Below are 19,106 nucleotides of genomic sequence, written 5' to 3' on the forward strand. Positions count from 1 at the left end.
GCAAGAGGGGATGGGATATAGGGCACTGCAGAAATTGCATCAGACTTAGGATACAAAACTAATGGCATTTTTCCTACACTAGCTTTATGTTTATTCACTGTACTGATGTTTTACACATACGTTTTGCAAAATTCACTATAACAAAGCTATCTCCCTATATGCAAAGTTAGAAGCTGTGGATAACGCAGTGCTGGGTTCATTGCTACTGATGGATTCTCAGCATCCTGGTTGCCTCAGAAATTGGATGTTACAGAACTCACTTTGCCTACTCCTGTCTTAGATACTACTTTCAACAGCATCATCAGCCTGTTTTCAGGCTGCTTGTCAGATCCTGTTCCTGTTCAATAACAAAGTGACAAGATGGAAAACAGACCTTATCGGGGCAAGAGACAGGCAGTTACCCACTCCAAATGTCTTGCATTAAATGCAAATACAATGTTCATCTACTCATCCATGACCTCAATTTTAAAGCAATACCATGAATTTACACTCTAAAACTTCTATTAAACCAAACTCTTCCAAGCCCAGTATTTTTCATCATACTAAACACAGGGCGTGAATGTGCATGAACGCCACAAGTATCAAAGGATGGTTTCTGTTGCTGTATGTTAGTACATACAGCATTAGAACAACCACTAAAGCCTCTCAACTGCACAGCTAAGGGGTTTTTAACATGTTCCGGGGATGGGGGCACTTTAATGAGAGCAGCTATCTGCTCCAATTAAAGCGCCCACAGCATCTCATGCATCAGTGTCCCTACACTTAAAAACACCTCTGCCGGCATTTTGAACTAAAGCTCGTTCAATGAGCTTTAGTTAAAGCCTCACCACCACCATTTTGAAGCACAGGGTTGCTGATGCATGAGACAGAGGCTGCTGGAGCATACTAATTATAGCATGCTCCAGGAGACTCGATTAAAGTTGAGCCTGCTCTGATGCTTTGTAATTACAGTGCGTCGGACCAGCCTCCCCGCACATGTACAGCAACTGTAATTTTTTACTTTCTATCCATATCATCGTAACTTGTTGATATCAGTTAACATTCAGACCCTAGTGGCATAAGGTAAACTATAACCTTTCCGTGTGATAACATACTGGAAGATTTGATGCTTGTCATTTAGAAGTTTAAATTAAGAATTTCTAACTAAGCTTGAAAAACTGATTCTGTTTTGATATTAGTAGGTTTCCCTTCAGAGCATATCCATGTCAAGTTTAGAGAAATGCTCTCTAGCTAGTGAGTCAGAACACCTGGAATACAGATCTTGGGGCAAACACTTCTCATCACCACCCTATAAAGAACATTTCTATACTGGCCTTTCTTGCAATTACAAAAGTTAAGGAGGCAGATTTGTTTGGTCTAGGAATCATGTCTCAACTTTTGGGCCAAGTGTGAATCCCACAATTACCTTTATAAACTGTAAAATAAAGCTATGAACTTTGCTGTTGAGAACACATTTGAGAACACATTTTCTTATCAAATGATTCAGGACTCAAAACTCCATGCAGGGAAAAATTGTTTATTTTCTGTTTACAATAAATTTTAATAACTACACTTCCACCATATTCTTGAAGTGATAATCTGATGTCCAGAACCCCAAGTATGAAAGTTAGGAGCTGAAATAATTTTTTCAGCTGCTGCTTTTTTTTTTTTTTTTTAAATAACTGTCTACTCTGGAAAAACTAGACTTAAGAATGAGCAAAATATGAAGGCCTCTAAGATTTTGCATGTATAAAGGCAGCCACAAACAACAGAACTATTTTTTGTATTACTGCTATTTAAGTAGCCGATTTGGAGGCTGATTTTGTTGTGTTATAATGGGCTATCAGTACTATCATGGTGCTTTAAAAACATTACACCAAGCAAAACAGATTTCGTACATATTTGAATCCAACTGTGTTGCGTGTTTTTAAAGTGATAGTTTGGAAAACTTCTTTGCTGCCCAACAGTGATGGAAGTAAATCATCATAAATTCTTATAAATGTAGTTAACATTTGATGGGGGCCATTCTGAAACAGGGATCTGGGAATAACTAAGACAGGTCTAAAACCGAAATTTGCTGGCCTCAAGAGTAGAACAGTAGAAAAAAGGATAAAAATAAAATACCTAAGGTAATGGAAGCTACAAGGTTGCAAATAATTTACATAAAATTCTGTTAACTTAATTAGTGAGCACTTTCAGTTGCGCATAAGCCCAAACCACTGGTTTCTGTTTTTATTAACTGCTGACCAGGTCACTGAAAACTGCCATGTCTGGCAAGCCATTTCGCTTAATGGAAATTGCTAGATAATCCTCACTGTACAGACTGTGGCAGAATACTTTTTATTTTAGTACTTATTTTTTTTTAATTTTTTAATTTTTTTAATACTTCTATTTTTATTTTATTCCCAGAGTGGAAAATGTATTGCTTTTTTAAAATTGTTCCATAATATGCTAGTTTTAAAAGTTTGCAGAGGTAAATTTACAATATTAGTAAAAGGAGAAATAGTGAACTAAATTCTTCCAACTCTTGTGGGCTTTTCCTTTAGAATTTACTGAAGAGTTTTCACTGACGAAATTTCTGTAGGTTCTAACATTCAGCTAGACTTCATTCTGAATTGCTGTTGTATTTGTGAATGTTTCATAAAAATGAGCACCAACCTGCTCAGGAGTTTAAAATTATGGGCAAACAACCAGGGTGAATTACGAAAGCTGAAAGAAAAAATAGCTTACTTACTGGTATGCTTGGAGTTTTCAATACTGGTGGTGCTGGTAGAGCCTCCGACTCTGGCTGGTTCCAGTGTCTAGCATTATACACAGCTTTTGTTGGTGACTAGAGGGGTGAAAAAGAAGATTTTTCTTATCTTGTCAGCTGAAAAGTAGCACTTGCCGGTCGGTGTATGTTTTACAAGCAAAAAGGAATTTAATTTCATAACATTTTACACTTAAGTTTTTTTTTTAAACACATCAGTTAATTTCTCAACTTCTCATATCCCCATAGCAACATCACAAACAATCTATTAAGTTCTCTCTCAATACATAGCTTAACCTTGATGCAGCACCTGAACAATCTAGTTGGAAGAACGGCAAGTGCTTGAAGTAAGGCTTTATGTATAGGATGTAGGATGCATATTGACACTGGACTGGGTACATACTATAAACATATATGCAACAAGTTTTCAAATGTTTATGTCTATGGATTTGGTACTAGTGTAAATGAACTATAAATACTACCTATTAAGCACACAGCATCTCCAGTGCTCTGGCATTAGCAGCCTTCATGCTAACTAGCTCCCATTTTCAAGGTTTTTAACAGTTTCAGGACAACTATTACAAGCCTTTAAAATGAAGGGAGTTAGTTAGTTTTGGGGCTGCTAATACCACAGCACTATCTGAACTATTGTTTAGATTAGTAAGTGCAGAGCCTTTTTTTCCATCCCAGGACTATGCACATATTATCTGATATTTTTCTAGTTAGAAAATTGGACATATCTCTACCGTCTCCTTTCATAATACTGCTATGGGGTAGTATGCAGAAGCAGAACTAATAACAGGGACTTTAAAAAATGTACAAGGCTGTCACTTTCAAAGATCATCTTCAAATGGCATAAACTATGGGTCATATGCTTAATCTCTAACCTCCAAAAGCTTCAAAGCAAAAATTGCAAGAGCTGGCACTCGACATATCCTGTTGCAGCACACCCTGTTATTCATAGATGCAAAAACAGTAGAAAAATAGGAGCCAGTGACATGAATCATGCTGAAAGTGCTGGCAAGACAAGAAAAGTAGTTGCTATTTGCAGACAAAAATACTGTCCAAGATACAAGGGACAATTTATCACCACGGTACGTACACAGTAGAGAAAACACAAAATGAAATGGATAACGTAATAGACCTTAAGACACAGGCCAACCATTAATCAAAAAGTAAAGAAACTAGACATTTTAAGTCATGTTAATTTAACACTTAGAAAAATACACACAAGATTTAAAAAGCTTTATCTGTCATTAAAAAAGACCATCTACTTCGTGCAGCTACTAGAGATAAAAAAAGGCATCACAAATATATAAAGAAATATTCAAATAATTCTTGCTGATCACACTCAACTATTTTTTTGTTGGGAGACAAACCAATTTTTAATCAATATAAAGAAAAGAAAATATCACTTGGAAGTATGAAAATGAAACCTTCGTGCCATACATAGGTTAAAATGTCCTGCTAGAGTATATGGTGCGAGTTTTTTGCTCTAAAGTTCTTTTTAGCTAACAATAACCTATCCTTTGGTTGGTGGTGAGGTTGCTGCTGCAAAAGGTAAAAAAAATTGTGATTATAATCCCAGTATCTGAATCCAGTGGTGAAATGATGTTTAAGAGTCAACATTCTGGGTGCTAAATGGTACCAACTTCCAGCTGTCATCTCATTTAAAATGTACTACAAAGAATAGTTAAAGGTGTTCAAAAGTTTTAATTTAATAATCTTCATGTAAGAGTTCTGCATTTAGAACTAACAGGTTTAAGAAAAAATGTTTCTACTCAAAGATAAAATGATTTTCAAGCTTCAACTTGAGGATATGTAAAGCTCCAAATCATGACATCAGAAAGCTGTGTACACACATCTTGGCTGAGGTCTGGCATCGTGACAAGGGTCTGTCATTCTCTATTACTGTGAGAACCCATGCCAGTGATTTTCAACCAGGGTTCCACAGCATTGTGCTGTGCTTTGAGATCCTCTCCAGGGTACCATGCAATGTTAGCATTGTTAGATGTGCAAACATAATTCAAAAGATTAACTTAGGGATTTCAAACAGGAATTCATGGTGTTAAAAACATTCTGACCTGCTGTGGCTTTTTTGAGTTCTTTGCAACAGAAAAATTGCTTTATTATTTTTCCACAGTCAAAAAACAATTGAAAGCTAAGAGCTGGCATTTTCCAAGAGGATGACCCAACTCTCATCAGGGATGCCTCAAGTCTAAAGGTTGAAAACCAATGACCTAGGCCAATCCTCAGATTTTCTCATGCAAAAACCATCTTTGAGTCAGTACTCTTAAAACAACCAACACTATTAAAGCTCCTTGCATTACTTTAATCGATTCTTTTGACTAATGTATAAAGCTCACCATATGCATTCTACTTCTGCTATGGGTGAAGGAAGGACAGTTTTATAAGCATGCACATGCAGAAAATAAAAATGGGAGAGCACTTTTTCTCATGATTGCTGCCTCTACTAAACATACTGAAGGTAAATATTAATTGAGTAAATATTTTAGTGCAATAAATACCAATGATACCCATGAAGGTGACCTAATGGTGACAGCATTTCAGGTACACATCTCATTACAGTCAATGAAACAAACAGAAAAACCATCATGATTCCCAATGATTTGAGCCATTTAACAATGTCTCAAGAGCCACACACCATGCCACCGGAATCTCAGAACTACTGTAACTAGTCAATTATCAAAATCATTAGGTGACACTGTATTTGTCTTTCACCCAGAATAATTAATCAGAATGGACTGACGCTAGGCCTTCAGTTGTAGCTTGTCTCAAAAAGCACAGGACCTCTGAAGAAATGAAGAAGGAAGAGGGACAAGAAAGAAGAAATACTGTTTTTTTATTGCATAAGACACTTTTTCCAAAAAACTAAGTACATAATATATCAGGGGTTTTCAACCTTTTTGGATCAGTGTACCCCTGGTGGCCGGACATGAAGGTGGTGGTGGGGGGAGGGGGAAACACAGCCAAATGTGGAGCGACAAGCAGCTGCTGTGTACAAGCTTTCCCCGCATCTAGTCAGGCAGGTGGTGCCTATGTGGCAGCACAGGATGGTGTGTGGCAGCGTTCTGTCCCTGCCCACCCAAGCATACCACAAATGACAACCCCTGAATTATATATAAAAAAATACCGTAAGAACAGTTTCTGCTGTTTAGCGGACAAAAGCAAAGTTACATTCTGCACATAATCCACAAGGAGCAGAACAATGATCAGGCTCTGCTTCCTAGCTGCTGCTTCTCAGGTACTAAATACAAGGAAAGATTTTTTTTCATTCATTCTGCCTTTCAGAAACAAAGTGCCCACCTCATTCTGGGGCATGTTCTATGTGAGAACATAAAGTAACTGTTTCTGGAGACAATATATTGGAAGTCAGTGCAGAGACAGTGATTCTCCTACACAACCTCTAGCAGAGTCATCATACTATATAAAATACTCCCTCTTTTTGACGGCTGTTTACTCCGAATTCCTCAGTGCTCCTCTCTTCCCAGCCCAGACCGCCCAAGTTGCATGTTTCTCTCTGCATCCCACCTGTTAATTCATTCCCTCTTGCTTTCCTTCCTATTTACGTAGCTTTCACTTGCCTCCCTTTCTCTCTTCCCCTCTTACACCTTCTTCCCCCTGCCTCAAGTGCAAGTCTGGAATAGTCCACATAATTGGTGCCAAATTACTTTCAGGAAGCTGTACCCATATTAGAACTCTTTTGAAGAGCTGGCAAATACTGCTTCTTAGAAACTTCAAAAGGAGAAGGACCATTATATTAAGGAGGATAAAAATGAAATTTCCCAGGGAAAGTCATGAATAAGTTGTAGACAAGATATCATATTAAATACGGGACATGTTCTTCAACATGAACATTTTAAAAGCTCCTGGAAAAATCTGTAAGTATTTTGAAGCTACTTGGGATAGGACTCCTGATCTACCCAAGATTGCAGACACATAGCGGGGAAGCATTTTTTTGGCAGCTTCTCTTAGGATGAAGCAGATTCAGCAAGTTCAGAAGCCACAGGCTAAGCAATGAGCAAGCTAACAGTGAAGACCGTTATTCAGGAAGAGGCCAATACTTTTCCCTGCTGCTTTGTGCATCACCTATAAACTGTCTTTTCTGCATAACCAAGGAAGAGGGTATGCACTCCAGACAGCATTGAGAATGGTTAAATATCACAGAGCAGAAAACCTAAATAGGCTCCTCAGACTATTCTTAACTGTAAACCTAGAAAAAGTCTGCTTTGATGGGTCGTGAACTTCATTCCTTAAGTTCTGTCCTCACAGAAGAGTTAGGAATTGGACTAAAATATGGATTGTTCTTCAATAAGGAATAAGTTCAGATAATAGGTATTTTCATTTGGAACAAAGTTAGCCTGTGTTTTATAGTTGCCAGCAAATTTTACTATGGTCTGCCTTTCTTAGATCTTTTGATCAGAGAATAAGAGAAAATGATCATGCAACCTATAAGTATGGGAAAATGGCTCCCTCCTGGGTTTCTTCAGGGCATGTTTTAAATCAGGTATCCCTACAAAAACCATTTTGTATTGGGTATCCCTACAAAAACTTATTACCAAATGGTTTTACCTGAACCTATAATACTTTTAAAAATTAAATAGAACAAAGCCCAAAGGAACTTCAACATCTTGTTATTTAAAACTAGCTTCAACTATGAAGAGATTCATACTGCTCTCCAAAACCTTAAACTGACATCCTTCCAGTCTTCCCAAAGAAAATTTTACTCTTTTCTAAATAAAGGAATCATAACAAAATGCATAAATACAAAGTCTGCGTAGGATATAAGCTAACAGATGACTGAATGGATCAGAAGGTCAAAGGTCAATAGCTAATTACAGAGAACACCTTGCCAATCTTGACAAATAGTCCCTAGACAAAAGTCCCAAACCCTTCAGTTCAGTGTTGGTCACACCATTTGTTAGGAAGGCAGCCAGGACAAGCAGCTTCCTGACACCAACTGCCAGATCTGACCACCAATTTGTCACTCTTTCATTGTCAGAGACAGTTGGTAAAGGAGACAGCTGGCTTAGTGCCAGTTTCTCTCAACTAGATGATAATTCCTCACTGGAGTCAAAACAGTAGCTATCACCCAGCAATCTTCCTTGTCAGCTAAGGTATAATGCATTTTTTTAAAATTAAGACAAAAATAACCATCTATAACATAGTATTTTAGCTCATTCAACTGCAGGAAAAAAATGGTTAAACTGTTTGTAGAGCTTCTGTCCTAGTGAGTGTATAATGAGCTGGCATCAGGAAGCAACTTCCTAAATGAAAGCCTCTCAAATGTACAGGATGTTCTTCATAAACTTTTTAAGTCTGCACTTTCTGTATAGGTACCAATAGATCCTGCACACAAAGAGCTAGGACTCTAATGAAGTAGCGTATCTTGTTTTGCCATGTGCTCCTGCTGAACAGGAAAAATATTTTCATTGTTCTATAGATCTTTGTAATTCACTGAAAAGGGCTTTGGCAAATGGAAAAACATATCTGTAACTGCCCTAATGTATATCTTCCAAATATGGCTAAAAAGTGAAACATTTTTTGAAGAGTTTGCCGACTTTTCCAGTGGATTGACTGATGGTGCTGAGCTCCAAACATGACAGCATACATGTTATATTTAACATTAGTATAAGTCTTCATAAACTAACTGTATACAGTGCTGTCTCAGAAGCTATGTACACTTAGTCATTCGTCAAATACATGCATAGAATGTTTTAAGATATAATCACTCAACTTTTTAGATTAACAGATTAACTGTTAGTAGATTTAAAACCTCTGCAGCTTTACAGAAGTAACACATGAACTATCCTTTTATAAGGAGTCACTGGGGTGCCATATAAATAACTGACATTCACAACTTTCATAACAAGAAATTTAGACATATATTATGGCAAAGTTTATTTTAATAGCAACAAAATGACACATGAATAAACTCCAGCATTTAAATAAGGGCTTAAATGGCTAAAACCTTCCATAGAAAGTTTAGGCTTTTTTAAAAATTGCTATGTCACAAAAAACCGACATGACAATGAACAGAAAATTAAGCTTTTCTTTTTGCGCAATTTAATCTGACCAGTAAGTAACAAAATAAAAACCTGCAGCACATTAAATATATTTAGAGAAAGAATCAATTCTATTGTGCATTGCTGGTACATTCTTCAATCAACAAAATTCAAGAAATAAGGTAATGATTTAACAAGAGCCATAGAACTAACCTAAAACGAGTCCATACTTAAAATGCACAAGTTTCTGTATCATTTGGAACATGGAATAAGCAAACTTACTTGAAAAAACAGCACTAAGGACAGTTAGGTAGTTAGGCACTGAACCAGGAGTTAGGAATCCCAGGTTTAATTTCTATCGTGGCTCCAGACTTAATGCGTTTTTTGGTCAGGTCACTCAAGCTCCAGTCTCATAATAGATAAATATGGGTAATATTACTCCTATGAGCAGTCCATCACCATCAGTAAAACTTATTTGATTGAAGTAATGGACGTAAACCAGTCTTTGGAAGAAAAGCCCCAGAATATTTTTATCTGGGGATACTGCCTGCAAACCAAGGCCTTCTGTCTGTTCTGCCAAAAACTGGTATTTACTATGCCTCAAAAAACATGGAAAAATAGGAGCCCAATTTTGTTTTAAATCTGATCTACACTAGCAGTGAATAGTTTCTGAATTATTTATTAGCACAAATCAAGAGTAATAAAAAGCAGTTTCCTTGTGGGGGAAAACACTGGTTTTAGTACTCAGCTCACCAAGTGCCCTAAGAAAAAACAATACTTCTTCAGATGCTTGATTGATGAGTGCCTATTATCACATCCCCTGCACATGCAAGAGGGAGTCACAGCCCTTCCACCATTCCTCAGGCATCTAATGTATATAAATGCATTGGTGTATTATGGCGACAAAGAAGTTGGATGGGCAGGATTTGCCCCTATATTAAAAGATAAGCACATGTGAAAAAGAATTTAAGAAACAACAAAATCTCTACTTTTCAAGCAGAAAGAGTTGTAAAACTTCACCAACTTTCAACATTCCCTTAATTCTCATCAAGAAAGAGTAAATACTTAACATTGTGACACTTGGTCCAGATTGGCATGTTAGCAGGGAGGTCTACCCAAAGCCATATATGGGTAGAAATAGGCACTCCTTGGAGAGGGGAAAAAAAAGGCAACCAACTCAGTCAAATCAGTTCCTTACTGCTTCTTAGAACCTAATCCTTTGAAGTTTAGCAAACAGGTTATCAGAATAAGAGATGCATATAAGAGAGAGACCCCCTGACTACAAATGACAGGACATGCGTTTGTGGTGAGCCTGCAAAGAGGCTTAAGGAAAGTGTGACCATTTTATAATCCTTTGGTTTGGATGGTTTGGATCTACAGACCTTCTTTTTAGAAGGAAGAGATATATGAAAATTACCTGACCAGAAAATTTGTTTGCAGAGAAAATGCTCATATTAAGGATGATGCAATGTTAAGTAACTGTCAGTAGGAAGGAATACAGAGGACAAATGACAAGGTAGAAGTCTTTTTTTTTTTTTTAAATCAACTATTGGGCTACCATATTATGACACATCCCTCCTCCTCCAATGTTAGGGACTGAAAAAGCCAGCACATTTAGTTTATAAAACTTAATGAAAGTTCAAAGAACAGGACTAAATGTATACCTTGCCTCCCCATTTGCTGGCTACAAATCCTCAGGCCAGGAAGCTTCCAGAGCTGTGAATGAGCACAAGAACTCAATGGGAAGAAGTCTTTCAAAAAAAGAATCCTGGGGTGTGCCAATTTAGTCATTTTCCCTTTTCTCATTTAATATGCAGCTGTAGATCAAGAAAGAATTTTTTAGCTGAATTCTGCATTCAGCATTGACTTCTCATCTGTGATACCAGAAGCATAACAACTGTGTAGGAGGTAAAACAGGGGTGGGCAATTATTTGGGCCTGGGGGCCATATAGGGAATTTTGATGAGTTGTGGATAGCTGGCTGGGTCAACCCTCAACTTCCTCCATCCTCCCACAACAACTCTCCAAAACTCCCTATGAAGAATGGGGCCTCAGGCAGGTGGGGAGCTGTGTTTGGGAGCAGGACAGGTGGGTGAGACCTCACAAGGTGGGGTTGTGGACCAGTGCAGGGCCAGGGCCCAGAGCAAAGCTGTATTCCACTCTCTGCACATCCCTGCCCTGTGGGGTAGGTTTGGGGGGCTGCCTGGTATTTAGGTCCTGGGAGCCAGCCACAAATGAGGGAGGGAAGAAGGGGGCATGGGGCACATGCAGAGCTGGCTTGGGCAGCATGGTCCGCAGAACTCTGCAACCCACACTGTGCTTCAGGCCATACCCACAGCTTAACCACAGGATTGGTCCTGGTGTGGCTGCAACTGCCTGGGTGCTGTTCTGCTCCCCTCACTTCCAGTGGTGGCTCCTCATCCTGCTCCTGCTGCACCGCTCTGGGTGGGGTGGAAGCTTTAGTTAGGCTGCTCCTGCCCCAGCACGTGGGGCTCTAGCTGCAGCTCCCAGCTGCCTTTCACCCACTCCACCTGACCAACACAAGGGGAAGTGGATGGAAGGCAGCCAGGAACTGGAGACGGAGCCCTACAGGCTGGGGCAAGAGCTTCCCAGCTGAAGCTCTTGACTGCCTTCCACCCAGCTGGCCACCTGTACTGGGCAGGCAGAGTGGGTGGAAGGCACCTGGGAGCTGGAGCCAAAGCCCCTGCACGCTGGGGTAGGAGCTGCCTGTCAAGCTCCCTCCCCACATGGAACAGTGCAGCAGGAATGGAAGAAGGAGCCACCACTGGAAGCAAGGGGAGCTGAACAGCACCTGTGTGTACTGGCCCATGGCACAGGCTGCACCAGGAGGGGCTTGGCCCCATGTGAAGGGCTGTGAAAGTAGCCATGGGCTGGATCCAATCAACTGGTGAGTGCATCCCTGCAGGCCGTGTCTGCCCGCAGACCATATTTTGCCCACCTCTGGGTTAAAGGCATTTTGCACATGAACAAAAAAACAGAACACCTTTTTGCTTATTTTAGGAGCAACAGCATGTTAAATATTTAGTACAACTTTGATCTCCTGAGAGGGGCAATGCTATTGCTCGCCAATAAATTCTTAACGTTCAAAATGTTCCTTCCTGAAGTGACACAATGAGGCTGATAAGCTTCAAGGATGGATCTATGTGTTACTTCCAAACTGAAGAAACTAGGAAGCCTCTGGGAGAAAAAAACCATACAGAATCTAACAATATGCTGAATAAGAACCAAGTTTACTGGCATTAACATATCAGCTCACCAATTGGTCCAGTTAGTGAACAACTTTTGTACTTTGTGACCACTGACTTCTGAATCATCTTCTATACAACTAAATCCCTGGAGAGGTTGGTATCCATGACAACACCAAGAAGCTATAATCTATAAGATATTTGGGTAGTATTGACAAATCCATGATGCTTCTGAACATGCTGTGGGTAGGCATCCATTACTGTGCATGCTTTTTTCCAGGAAGGATGATTTGAGGAGCAATCTCTCAGCATGGGTACACATTAAGTCTCTTGTGACCAAGAAAAACTCTGGAGAACACCCAGAAGGGTGCTGAAAGGCAAGTAGGCCAAAAACAATATAACATCATATCCATAAAGCTGTCTGTTGCACATAAGGCCAAGACAGGACCTCTGAAAAGTTTCACATACTAATATGTAAGCAAGTGCTTCAGATGGATTAATTTGTGACAGAAAAAATATTTATGGAACCTGATGCTATGTTGTCATTTAATGTCTTCATCCTGAACTTTGGCTCCAAGAGCTCGCAGGTAAAGTTCCCTCTACCTATGAGCATTCTTGAGAGCTAAAAAGAAGATGAAGTAGAGCCCATGTTGTATCACTCCTGGAGAATTCAATAACATCACTTCGAGACAAATGATATCCTACTACAGTCTTATGTTGGTGCTTGCCTCTAGTATGACGACTGTCAGCATCCATTAAAGACTTAAGGAATCAGGATGTGCACAAGCAGTGAGCTGGAGGCTTCCAACAAAGTAACTTTACTTCCCATTATGTAAAAAGTTGCAGAGGAAGAGAGGGAAAGCAACATATTTAGTGAACCCCATAGGCAACTAAATTACACGTACTTTCTTGAAGTCAAATTACTGCTCTTCAGAAGCCACTGCCACTGAAGGTTCCACCTAAAGATACTGTTTTCAATTACTGCAAAATTTGGGTGGGGGTTGAGTGCATTTCTTTTTTGTAAGTCATGCTGGATCTCTGCTTAAGAGCCATTCTTCTGACATGATGGTGATTCAATATTGCTCTCTTATTGGATGCATCATACAGGGTCTGGGTCTGCTTGCCTGAAAGTTTTAGGTTTTCTATAGGGGTGCATCAATAGATATTTTGAGGGCTGATACCAACAGCAGATTTTTAAGGAGACATATTGGCCGATACTGATCCAATTTCCAACACAGCATGGAGAGCTGCGTGCAGCTGGGAAGTCTGTTGTGGTGGAAGTGGAAGGGAAGGGATGTGGGGGGGTGGGGCATGTGCCCCTTGGATCTGTGCAGCGCAGGGTGGCTGCCACTGTGGGCTGGCACTGTGGTCTGCCCCAAGCACAGCCCATCCCCACCCAGCCCAGCCCATCCCCTGCCAGGTAAAGCCCAGCACAACCCTGGCCCTGGCCCCAACCTGCAGCTGCAACCATCCTGCCCTGTCCAGGTCCAAGGGGCACACTTCCAGGGCACATGCAGTGGCAGGAGCCACGCCCCCTCCCAATGAGCCATGGCTCTGTCCCGTGCTTGCCCCACCCCAACTGGGAAGCACCTGCCCCACTCCCTCGTTCACCGTGAGGACCTTGATCTGCCCCTCCACCTCCTTCCACCACAACAGGTGGATGCAGTCCTTCAAGCTGCAGGGCTGTGCTCTGTGCTGCACTGTGCCTGTGCATATGCATGGGCCATTTAATCAGACACACTAGGCCGATTTCTGATACAGCCAATTTTCTTTATATCAGTGCTGATTTGATATTGGACCGATATATTGGTGCACCTCTAGTTTTCTATCTGGTGTCTCTTTTGACAAATGTCATGTGACAAAGGAATCAGCCAGCTGAACATCCCTTCTTTAACACTTAGCACAGTGATTCGCAACTAGGATACCCAGCAGTGAAAAAAAGCAAGTGAAAGCAGAGCTGGCATATTTCAAAGGGTACCTTAAGTCTAATGAGACCAAGAACTGCTGACTTAGCGGTAATGTGTGCCAAGACTGGTGGTAGGATCTGTATTTCCCTTTAAGCTACAAGACCACATTAAATTTACAGTTTACTGTGGCAATTACTTATAAGCACTGAAACAGGATATTCAAGTAGTGGCCCATACCCACCTTGCCAAGGGATGAACTTTTCACAGCTTCAGGCAAAACTGGTCTTGACAGATTTTTAGCTTGCTGCTCTTCTGAAGCATCTCAAGGTTTTGGAAGCAATGGAGGACAATCCCCAACCACAGCTAATACTAGTAGCTAATGCTAGTGAAATCTTTCAAAGACAGCTTCTATTTCAGCAGCTCTTCAGATCCTGAATAAAAGCAGCAATTGTGAACCTAACTTTACATGCATGGCTCTCGCACAAGACATGCACCAACTCTGTAGTCAGATCCAGAAGAGGAAAAGACCTTCGAACAAGAAGACACTCGAGTCCATTCTTAGAAGTATTTTGCAGAAAAGGGAATTGGTTTACCCACATGTAAACCTCTCATGATTTACATTTACAATCTCAAAGAAGGAAGCTCTTCTCCCAGGAAGACAGATGAATATAAGGGTCCAAAGTGTCCATTCTAGGGTATGTGAATAGTAGATTTTTACTATGCAACATAGAAGAGAAAAAAAGAACAGAGGCCCTGAGTATCTTGCCTGAAAGAAAACCTTTTTAAAAAGTTTCTCTACGGTGGAAGCAGATTCTGTATCGTCCTGCTGCTACTATTTTTGAATCCTAGTATCTCAAATACTAAGGGGAGGGGACAAGAATAATTAACCTCTTAAGACCCAGCCACTCACCTTACATGGTTCTCCACTTTATTTATAATACAGATGAAGGCTCAATAGGATACTGCCAAAAAGGGGATCTGAACAGAAAACTGTATTTGTTTGTGTCATGGGTAATATTAGAAAAAGTCAAGCCTTTTCAAATCTTTTGAGACTGAACAGGTTCCTTGAACTTCATAGATACTTTCTATGGGTGGAAACAGAAGTTATATGACATCTCATTTATGTCACCATAAAAACACATTTATGGCAGCACAAATGCTGAGCAAATAGACGTTGATAACCCTTGCTGCACCACACGAAAGGGAAAAAAAGTCAGTGGTACAAAAAAACCATGGTAAGACTGCTGCTTTTTTGCACCAGATATCTATTATCTCTGTGGTAGAAGAGTACAAGCAGCCTGAACCAGGGGTCTGAGTCCATGTTCTGGGCCTGGCTCAGCAGGGACAAGCCCTTTTCTACACAGCCAGACCTACAGCCCCAGGTCTGGCTGGGCAGAGAAGAGTCCTATTTTCCCAACTCAGGCAGATCTATAATCTGGGTCTATCTGGGCAGGGAAAAGCCCTGACTGGGTGGGGAAAATCCCCACCCCTCCCCACCAGTGAGACCCACACACCAGTGATTGCTGGGGATAGGTCTGACTGAGCAGGAAAGCAGGAAGATCACACTGTCCCTTGTCCTGCACCATCATGGGTGGGACAAGGGGTGAAATGCATCTCACTTAATGAAGCAGACCAGCTATATATCATGACAAATCATGGCACAGCTGATCTGGTTCATTCAACAATGTCTGTTTCTAGCCTCAGACCTCACCTGAAGAAAGAGGAAAGTAAAAATCTGAGTGTTGTGGTCAAGTTGGTTTCACTTACTGAAAAAATGAGAAAAAGAAGTGTAAGGCTAGCACTATAGAGGAGAATGAGACAATGGTAGGGAAAGCTTAAGTCACAACAAGGAAGGCACTATTAAACTCAGTAGATGTTACAAGGTTAACTCCCCACATGCAAGATCCAGTCAGAGTAGACCTTTTGAGGCATGAGTGCACCCACACCAGCAACAAGCCTGGTGCAGCCCCTTGCAGTCTCCTGGCTGCCTGCTGCAGCTGGCCCAGGCTCTGGGCAGGCCCCTGTCAACATGCCAGGCAGCCAGGAGACTGCAAGGGGCTGCACCAGGCTTGTTGCTGGCGTGGGTGCACTCATGCCTCAGGGCTAATGGCAGGTAAAGAGCCAGGGCTACGCTGCCCCAACAAGGGTCAGGCTCCTGGCAGCTCCCCTACCGTCTGCCCCTGTCACAGCAACATACTACAAGTTGAGGTTACAAGTTGGCACACTGGGCAGAAATGTTGCTGACCCCTGAAATAGAGGGTGCCTATACACATGCTCCAATTCGTTTCAATTAGAACAGGCTGGACTGAATCTGCTGGACCATCCGAATTAGAATGTTCCAGTGTGATTCACCATCACATGTATTCAGTGTCCCACATTTCAAAATGGTGACAGGGGCACTTTAGCAAAAACCCACAGCCATTTTAAAACGTAGGATGCTGAACACATATGACACTGTGACATTTTTATTACAGCAGCTGCCCAGGAGCTGTTCTAATTAAAACACTGTGCTCTCCACCCCAGAGCATGTGTATAGACACCCAGAGGGTCTAAACTGACAGCTGCTCACTCTCGCAAGTAACTACAGAGGTCAGAGAAGGCTTAGCAATGACTTAAAAAGGTTACAGTAATTATGAGAAAAAAAAAGAAATATGAACATATGCAACTCTACTAACTACAAAAGGGGGGAACAAGACAACAGTTTACAAATATTTAACAGATAAGTCAAAAAAGAAATTAAATATCATTCACAGGATAGAAATATAATAGAAAGTTTAAAGTAGGGATATCCATGCTACATAGGAGCGAGCTTTCTAAAAGCAGGCATTTTCAGGCTGTGCTTCTCCAAAGACACAGCAGCAACAACCCCATCAATTTTCAAATTGGACTGACATCCTACTAGAAAAGCGCACTTCAAAAAAGAATCCTTTATTTACAGGGAGATCGTCTTGTATCATTAAGGAGTTTATAATAACATTGACAATGAGTTCACCTAGATTGTGATGCTACCAGAAACCCTCAGATGGCATCAGAGTGTTATTTTTTCCAAAGCTGCTGTTTATCACTTTAAGATACATTTTGGATTTGTATAAAGTATGTAGAGAGCACATTTCCATATCTTAAACCCACATCCTGCTCCTCTCCTCCTCTTTCTTTCTACTACAATGAACTGTCAGGGCTACCTCTTTTGAGTTGCAGGCTGAACCAGTTTAATTCAAACTCCAATTCAGCAACTTCAAACTTGCCAGAGTTACTTATGGATGCTTCACACCCATAATTTGCAAGGAGTCAGGTAGTGGAAACATTTATTTTGTAAGTCACCAGCAATGTAATTATGCACTTTATATCCTCCCTGCCATCCAGGGTTGGGGTGGAGCAATTTAACTAATGCTCAAAATTACTGCTTAAGAACAGGCTAAGGCTTAAGCAGGTATAAAGCTTCACCCACATAGTCACAATGACTTAAGCACATAATGAGTCTCATTTAAAAGTTAAGCACGCTGCTTTAAGCAGTATAAAATCTATCACTTCAGAACAAAGCTATCTTATCACTAAGAATACTAAGTTTTTTTTACCTTAAAGCTTTTTACACACACACACACACACACACACACACTCTCTCTCTCTCTCTCTCTCTCTCTCTCTCTCTCTCTCTCTCTAAAACTTTCAAGACAGCAAGCCTAACTTAAAAATACCTATATACAAGCTTAAGAACCTAATGGCTAGAGTTCAAAAGTACCTATGAGCTAAGAACAGGAGCCCCACTGACTGATGAAAATATTTCAGCACAGCATAAAATGGCATTGGTTACAACTACAGCACAACTTATTTACATGTCTTCAAGTCTGCTATTCTTGCATCCAAGATTTTTATGAGGTTCCAGGGCTTATTTTTAGCAAAATGAACATTTAAGCAAGTAAGTTCTTTATTAAACAAAAAAATACCCTTGGTAAAATATAAAATGCTACTAACAGTTGGAAAACTAATGAAATAAACGTTTTAATATATATATGCCATTTAAAATGTCTCCTGGCTAAAAGGGACACATATATCCAATGGAAGGGTGGGGCTATCACCAGGGAGGATTATACCGCAGTTGCTCAGGGATGCAGGGGGGCAGTCAGGAAGGCCAAAGCGGAGATGGAACTGGGACTAGCGACCCGGATCAAGGACAAGAAGTCCTTTTTTAAATACATAAGGGGTAAAAAGGTGGTGCCGGTTAACGTGGGGCCTTTGCAAGACACGCTAGGAAATCTGGTTGTCACACCAGACGACAAAGCTAACCTATTTAACAATTTCTTTGCCTCTATTTTCCTGAGCAGGGACTGGATCACCCCGCCCCCCCACCAGGACCACTGTAGGCCCTGAGGGAGGCACACCCAGACCTAGGGTCAGGGACGATCTAGTCAGGGAACTTCTGGAGGGACTGGACATATTTAAATCAGCTGGTCCTGATGATCTCCATCCCAGAGTGTTGAGGGAATCAGCTGAGGTCATTACGGGACCCCTGGCATGGCTTTACAAGCATTCGTGGTGCCCGAGGACTGGAAAAGGGCCAATGTGGTTCCCATTTTCAAAAAGAGAGGAAGGAGGACCCAGGAAACTATAGGCCAGTTAGTCTCACCTAAATCCTAGGGAAGCTTTTTGAGAGAATTATCACAGCGCATGTCCATGAGAGGCCAGCAGGGGAGATTATGCTTAGGGGCAACCAACACAGGTTCATTAGAGGCAGGTCCTGTCAGACTAACCTGGTGACCTTCTATAACCAGGTCACAAAATCCTTAGACGCAGGGGTAGTAGTGGATGTAGTCTTTCTGGACTTTAGGAAAGCTTTCGACACTGTCTCTCACCCCGTTCTCATTACGAAACTGGGGGATTGTGGTGTCGACACCTACACAGTCAAATGGGTCACTAATTGGCTGGAGGGCCGCACCCAGAGAGTGGTAGTGGATGGGTCATTTTCAATCTGGAGGGATGTGGGCAGTGGGGTTCCGCAGGGCTCGGTCCCCGGGCCTGCACTGTTCAACATCTTCATCAGCAACTTGAGGGGGTAAAAAGCACCCTGTTCAAATTGGCAGACAACACTAAGATATGGGGGGAAGCAGGCACACGAGAAGGGAGAAACAGGCTGCAATCGGACCTAGATAGGTTACAGGGGTGGGCGGATGAGAACAGGATAGGTTTCACACTGACAAGTGCAAGGTACTGCACCTGGGGAGGAAAAACTAGCAGCGTACCTA

The 19,106-nt window shown here is 41.2% G+C and overlaps 1 protein-coding gene across 1 annotated transcript in view; it reads right to left on the reverse strand.

Moving 5' to 3' along the window:
• The window catches only part of WAPL (WAPL cohesin release factor), a 176,630-nt gene that overhangs the window by 24,614 nt on the left and 132,910 nt on the right, over nt 1–19,106 (reverse strand). The window contains exon 5 of the mRNA XM_019502227.1: nt 2,714–2,809. Within this exon, the coding sequence (XP_019357772.1) occupies nt 2,714–2,809 (96 nt within the window). The remainder of the gene's footprint in view (nt 1–2,713; nt 2,810–19,106) is intronic.

This window comes from Gavialis gangeticus, unplaced genomic scaffold (genome assembly GCF_001723915.1).
Source record: "Gavialis gangeticus isolate Ggan-Ray unplaced genomic scaffold, GavGan_comp1, whole genome shotgun sequence".
NCBI classification, from domain to species: domain Eukaryota; kingdom Metazoa; phylum Chordata; order Crocodylia; family Gavialidae; genus Gavialis; species Gavialis gangeticus.